Source organism: Salvia splendens, chromosome 12 (assembly GCF_004379255.2).
Source record: "Salvia splendens isolate huo1 chromosome 12, SspV2, whole genome shotgun sequence".
NCBI lineage: Eukaryota > Viridiplantae > Streptophyta > Magnoliopsida > Lamiales > Lamiaceae > Salvia > Salvia splendens.
In genome coordinates, this window is record NC_056043.1 from 21,550,422 (window position 1) to 21,557,476 (window position 7,055).

Here is a 7,055-nt window from a genome sequence, read left to right on the forward strand (position 1 = left end):
CCGACCTATACCTGCACACATGTAAACAGACAGTGACCGATGTGGATTATGCAGCGGCCGCTGGGTTAAATATATATATATATATATATATTGTGCAAAGTGCACAAAAATTAAGGAAAAACAAAAACAACAAAATTAAAGAAAAACAAGTAGGGTTGCTTCCCAACAGGCGCCTTTGTTTTAATTCGTTGGCTCTAGATGAAGTGACCCAACTAGGTGGGCGAATCGACGACCCTAGTGTTGAAAATCGCGAATTGGACCAATTTAGTGCCCAACTTCTTCCACCATTTGCATTTCTCTTTAGAGGTCTTGATTACATAGATTTCGGGGTCGACTTGCGGTTGAGTCTTCTTTTTCTTCTTCTTTGGTTCTTCCTGCTAAGGAGCCTTAGGAAGCTTAGGCTTGCCCTTTTTAGGAGCTTGAGGTAAAGTGTTAACATGAAAAATAGAAGGGTTAGAAAGATCTTCCCCTTCTAGTGGTCTATAAGGCTTTGACGTGTGCATTCATGCTCCATCTTAGCTCGTTGTGTCTCTTCATACTTAAGCATCGCGCTCTCAGTCTTGTAGGTGGACTTGTTAACGTTGTCACTAATCGTGATCTCGCCCCTACCTACATCAATAAGAGCTTTGCATGTGGCTAGAAAATCTCTGCCTAAGGTTAGAGGTACATTCTTATCTACTTTCATATCAAGAATAATGAAGTCGGCAGGGAAAATGAAATCGTCTACCTTTACCAACACATCCTCGATCATGCCCACTGTCTTGATTGCGGTGTTATCGGCCAACCTTATGATCACATCAGATGTTTTGAGGGGCCCGATGTTAAGCTTTTCATAGTACTTTAGTGGCATGATGTTTATGCTAGCCCCTAGATCGCAAAGGACCGTGTCCACCTTCCCTTCTCCAATCGAGCACCTAATGATGAACTGGTCGGGATCTATTTGCTTTATGGCCCTCTCCCTTTGAATGATCTCGTTGCAATGATGAGGCAACTTAAGGTCGGCTTTTGTAGGCTTCTTCTTCATCACGGCCTCCCTTAGTAGCTTTGCATACCTAGGTATTTCCTTCAACGATTCAATAAGAGGGATATTAGTATGGACCTTACAAAACATGTTTAAGAAATGCTTGAACTGCTCTTCAAGCTTGAACTTCTTCTTTGGCTGGAAAGGGAGTACAATCCCGTTGTGCCACATGAGACGTTCTTTGGCGGGTGATTCTGCTTGTTCGGCAGCGGCCCACTGCGGCGTGTGGAGCGGTCCGCTAGGCATCGGGCAAACTCTAGAATTCGCCCCAGAGGTGCTGACTTCGCCCATTTTCTGCTTTGCAACCCACTTTTTGTTAATGTCGGCCACTCGTGCTGTTGCCTTTGCCTTGTCCTCTTCTATCTTTTGTTGGATTTGGTCCATTTGATTCTTGATATTGGTAACGACGGTTGCGATGGTGTTAATTCCGGCCTCGAGGTTGTTCAACCTTGCTTCAACGACTCCAATCTTGGTGTCATTGGTCTTTCTATCTTGCACTAGCACTTTCAAAATCTTCATTATCCCTTGGTCGTGCATTTCCTCCTTCTTTATGGGTTCAACTACCCAACTTTGCTCACATTAAATCACGCAGGGGGCTGCAAAAAATCCTCCGTTGGCACCTGAGTCCAACATAGAACAGATTTGTTCATTAAAACCATTATAAAGTATGTCTACCTGATGGTTCACGGTGAAACCGTGGTTGGGGCACTTGCGAAGGAGGCCTTTGAAACGAGCAACGGTCTCGTAAAGAGGCTCGTCGTGGCGTTGAATGAACTGGAAGATCTCACTCTTCAACTTCAGAATGGTGCCAAGCGGATAGTACTTATCGAGGAATACTGCCACTATATCTTTCCACGTGGAGACTTGCTCTGTAGGTAGACACTCAAACCACTCTTTAGCAGAATTAATTAACAAAAAGTGAAAGAGTCTTACCCAAATGGCATCGTCGTCGACACCATTCAATTTCAGAGTGTTTGCAATCTCCACAAACTTCGAGAGATGGTGGTTTGCATCTTCTATAGCCCTACCTGCAAAAGGATGCTGCTCAACCCTTTGTATACGGGGTATTTGCAGCTAAAAATTATTAGCATCCACACGGGGAGCTTCGGGAAAAGTAATCATGTTCACGTGATTAAACATATGGTAACAGGAACTATCTCCCTATTTTTTCTTTTCCTGCGCCTCACGGGCAGTCTTTTCATCTATCAACTGCTTTACTAAGACCTGCAGCTTTTCCAACTCAACTCTGGTTTCGTCCTCCATTGTGTTTCGATCACTTCTTATTCTCCTACGTGTCCTTTCAAATTCGAGATCGAGCAGCTCTAAGATGTTCACCCCAGAACGCGTTCGCATACACTACTTGAAATGGACATAAACAAAAACAAACAAAAAAAATAAAAACAGAAAGCAAATAAAATCTAAAGTAGCAAATTTGTCCGTTTGAAGATATCAATCACAAAAGTGAATGTATTCCCCGACAACGGCGATAAAACTTGATGCACTTTTTATTAGCATTATAAATATCTGCAAGTATACAGAGTAGGAATAGTATAGCTAAAGGTTAGTACCGGATATCGATCACGGGGAAAATAATCACAGGCTGACTACCTTCTACTAAGCTTCTTTCACTATTTGGAAAATCGAAAGTTTTGAGGATTTTGGAAAATAAAAACAGTTTGAAAACAAGTAAACAACTAATTGCAAATAATTAAAGATATAAAAATATGAGAGATAAGAGACTTCCAGGGATGTGCGTTTGCAGTTATTGTTATATAAATTTCAACTACAATACCATAACACAGTTTATACTTCTATAGAATGAGTCACATAAGTTTTGCCCATACGGCACAAGCATAAATTACTCACACTAGGGTTGTCAATCCAAGATCCTAACTCCCAAAAGCTCCTAAGACCCTTGAAAAGTCCTCACTCTCAATTAACAATGTCGTTTTAAGGGAAGCTAATTGTAGTGTCTACTAAGTGGACCTAACTCACCAACCTCCTCTCACGATTATGTAGCAAGTTATATTAATTCATCACCGAATGTGTCACTCAAACGTGAAGTATTATCCAACATCTTAGGGAAGAAACGAAGTAAAAACAAAATGAATATTAAATAGAAAACGGAGTTGTATAACCAAAGTCGTTTCCCTAGAATCCAATAAATCTAGTTACACATAATTGAATAAGCTAAAAACATATATTGTAGGGAAAATAAAATGAAGATAAGTGCTAAAGCAAATAAAATCCAAAGGTTGAATCCTTGTAGCTCTTTGATGAACTCTTGCTTCCTTCTTCAACCCCTTGCATAGTGAAGAACTTTCAAATTTATGCTCTAGAATTAAATGGTAAAAAGATGATCCTTAATGAAGAGGTTTGAGGGACTATTTATAGGGGAACATTTGAGCTCCAACATATAAGGTAAAAAGTTGCTAAGTTTGGTAAATCATGGAGAGAAAGTAGGTCAATACTGTGCGCCGCGTATTCACGGCGGGTCGCTGCACCTAGGCCAGCGGTCGCTGCATGTTGGTTCGTAGCCTCTGCCTCTTGGATAGTGGTCGCTACACTGTGTTGCAGCGGTCGCTGTGATTAATCTTGTAACTTCGGAAACTCTAGGAGCGGTCATTGAGTATGTTCTCTGTTTCAGCACAACTTTCTCCGGCGCAGACCGCTACTGGCTCAGCGCCCGTTGTATGGGTTGTAGCGGACCGCTGGGCGTATCGAATGCTCCAGATTTCCAACTTTGACTTTTTGCTGTCTTTTTAGGCTCAAATATGCACATTTCTCACAAAACGTGTCAAAATACCAAAATAGATAAAGTATATAAAATATGGACATGAATTGTGAATTTGACATAAAAATGAACCAAATAAAGGCCTTAAAACTGTGTAAAATCCGAGCATATCAGAAGGCCGAAGCCTTGCTAGCCGTGAAGAAAGAAGCTTTCGTGCGGAAGAAAAGGGGAAGCAGATTGCGACCTCTAGCACTATGCGGAAGCCACGTCAGGCCTCCAAAGGTATCGTCATCCAAGAATCGATAATAGACCTCACGCGATCCAACTACTACCAAGCAGAAGGGGAAGAAGAAGAAGAAGAACAACAACAAGAACAAGAAGGGGATATGATGGACACTAGCAAAAGTGAAGGCGTGTATGAAAAATTGGAGGTCTTTGAAACGAGCAACGGTCTCGTAAAGAGGCTCGTCGTGGCGTTGAATGAACTGGAAGATCTCACTCTTCAACTTCAGAATGGTGCCAAGCGGATAGTACTTATCGAGGAATACTGCCACTATATCTTTCCACGTGGAGACTTGCTCTGTAGGTAGACACTCAAACCACTCTTTAGCAGAATTAATTAACAAAAAGTGAAAGAGTCTTACCCAAATGGCATCGTCGTCGACACCATTCAATTTCAGAGTGTTTGCAATCTCCACAAACTTCGAGAGATGGTGGTTTGCATCTTCTGTAGCCCTACCTGCAAAAGGATGCTGCTCAACCCTTTGTATAAGGGGTATTTGCAGCTAAAAATTATTAGCATCCACACGGGGAGCTTCGGGAAAAGTAATCATGTTCACGTGATTAAACATATGGTAACAGGAACTATCTCCCTATTTTTTCTTTTCCTGCGCCTCACGAGCAGTCTTTTCATCTATCAACTGCTTTACTAAGACCTGCAGCTTTTCCAACTCAACTCTGGTTTCGTCCTCCATTGTGTTTCGATCACTTCTTATTCTCCTACGTGTCCTTTCAAATTCGAGATCGAGCAGCTCTAAGATGTTCACCCCAGAACGCGTTCGCATACACTACTTGAAATGGACATAAACAAAAACAAACAAAAAAATAAAAACAGAAAGCAAATAAAAGCTAAAGTAGCAAATTTGTCCGTTTGAAGATATCAATCACAAAAGTAAATGTATTCCCCGGCAACGGCGATAAAACTTGATGCACTTTTTATTAGCTTTATAAATATCTGCAAGTATACAGAGTAGGAATAGTATAGCTAAAGGTTAGTATCGGATATCGATCACGGGGAAAACAATCATAGACTGACTACCTTCTACTAAGCTTCTTTCACTATTTGGAAAATCGAAAGTTTTGAGGATTTTGAAAAATAAAAACAGTTTGAAAACAAGTAAACAACTAATTGCAAATAATTAAAGATATAAAAATATGAGAGATAAGAGAATTCCAGGGATGTGCGTTTGCAGTTATTGTTATATAAATTTCAACTACAATACCATAGCACAGTTTATACTTCTATAGAATGAGTCACATAAGTTTTGCCCATACGGCACAAGCATAAATTACTCACACTAGGGTTGTCAATCCAAGATCCTAACTCCCAAAAGCTCCTAAGACCCTTGAAAAGTCCTCACTCTCAATTAACAATGTCGTTTTAAGGGAAGCTAATTGTAGTGTCTACTAAGTGGACCTAACTCACCAACCTCATCTCACGATTATGTAGCAAGTTATATTAATTCATCACCGAATGTGTCACTCAAACGTGAAGTATTATCCAACATCTTAGGGAAGAAACGAAGTAAAAACAAAATGAATATTAAATAGAAAACGGAGTTGTATAACCAAAGTCGTTTCCCTAGAATCCAATAAATTTAGTTACACATAATTGAATAAGCTAAAAACATATATTGTAGGGAAAATAAAATGAAGATAAGTGCTAAAGCAAATAAAATCCCAAGGTTGAATCCTTGTAGCTCTTTGATGAACTCTTGCTTCCTTCTTCAACCCCTTGCATAGTGAAGAACTCTCAAATTTATGCTCTAGAATTAAATGGTAAAAAGATGATCCTTAATGAAGAGGTTTGAGGGGCTATTTATAGGGGAACATTTGAGCTCCAACATATAAGGTAAAAAGTTGCTAAGTTTGGTAAATCATGGAGAGAAAGTAGGTCAATACTGTACGCCGCGTGTTCACGGCGGGTCGCTGCACCTAGGCCAGCGGTCGCTGCATGTTGGTTCGTAGCCTCTGCCTCTTGGATAGCGGTCGCTACACTGTGTTGCAGCGGTCGCTGTGAATAATCTTGTAACTTCGGAAACTCTAGGAGCGGTCGTTGCGTATGTTCTTTGTTTCAGCACAACTTTCTCCGGAGCAGACCGCTACTGGCTCAGCGCCCGTTGTATGGGTTGTAGCGGACCGCTGGGCGTATCGAATGCTCCAGATTTTCAACTTTGACTTTTTGCTGTCTTTTTAGGCTCTAATATGCACATTTCTCACAAAACGTGTCAAAATACCAAAATAGATAAAGTATATAAAATATGGACATGAATTGTGAATTTGACATAAAAATGAACCAAATAAAAGCCTTAAAACTGTGTAAAATCCGAGCATATCAGAAGGCCGAAGCCTTGCTAGCCGTGAAGAAAGAAGCTTTCGTGCGGAAGAAAAGGGGAAGCAGATTGCGACCTCTAGCACTATGCGGAAGCCACGTCAGGCCTCCAAAGGTATCGTCATCCAAGAATCGATAATAGACCTCACGCGATCCAACTATTACCAAGCAGAAGGGGAAGAAGAAGAAGAAGAAGAAGAACAAGAACAAGAAGGGGATATGATGGACACTAGCAAAAGTGAAGGCGTGTATGAAAAATTGGAGGTGACAGTGAATCAAAAGCTACTGGAGGCTATGGTTTACTTCAATGACCTAAAGAAATGGAAAGATTGTTCCGGGAGAGGGCAGAAATGAAAGAAGGCAAAATCGAGCAAGAGGTTGCACCGCCCGTCCTTGAAGGGGCTAGAGTCTGAGGATCAATTCCACGAGTATATCACTGAGATAGGTTTCGAGTGGCTTTTGGAGCACCCACTGGTGGATGTCCCAGTGGATCTAGCAAGGGAGTTCTTTACCTCCTTTGAGTTCAAGGACACCACCGACCTAGATGCAGTATCCATCCGCTTCAGGGTTTTTAATCAAGAAATGATGATTACACTTAGAGAGTGGTCTATGAGTTTAGGGTTGTTGACCCCAAAAGAAGATGAAGCTTGAGAGTGGGCTGAGAGGGAGATCGGCCAACCAGAAGACAC

At 41.2% G+C, this 7,055-nt stretch overlaps 1 protein-coding gene across 1 annotated transcript; it reads right to left on the reverse strand.

Annotated features, from left to right (window-relative positions):
- Positions 1–472: 472 nt before the first annotated feature.
- Positions 473–1,540, reverse strand: LOC121757705. Its single transcript, XM_042153209.1, has one exon. It carries the CDS (start codon positions 1,538–1,540, stop codon positions 473–475), a length of 1,068 nt encoding a protein of 355 aa, XP_042009143.1.
- Positions 1,541–7,055: the final 5,515 nt, after the last annotated feature.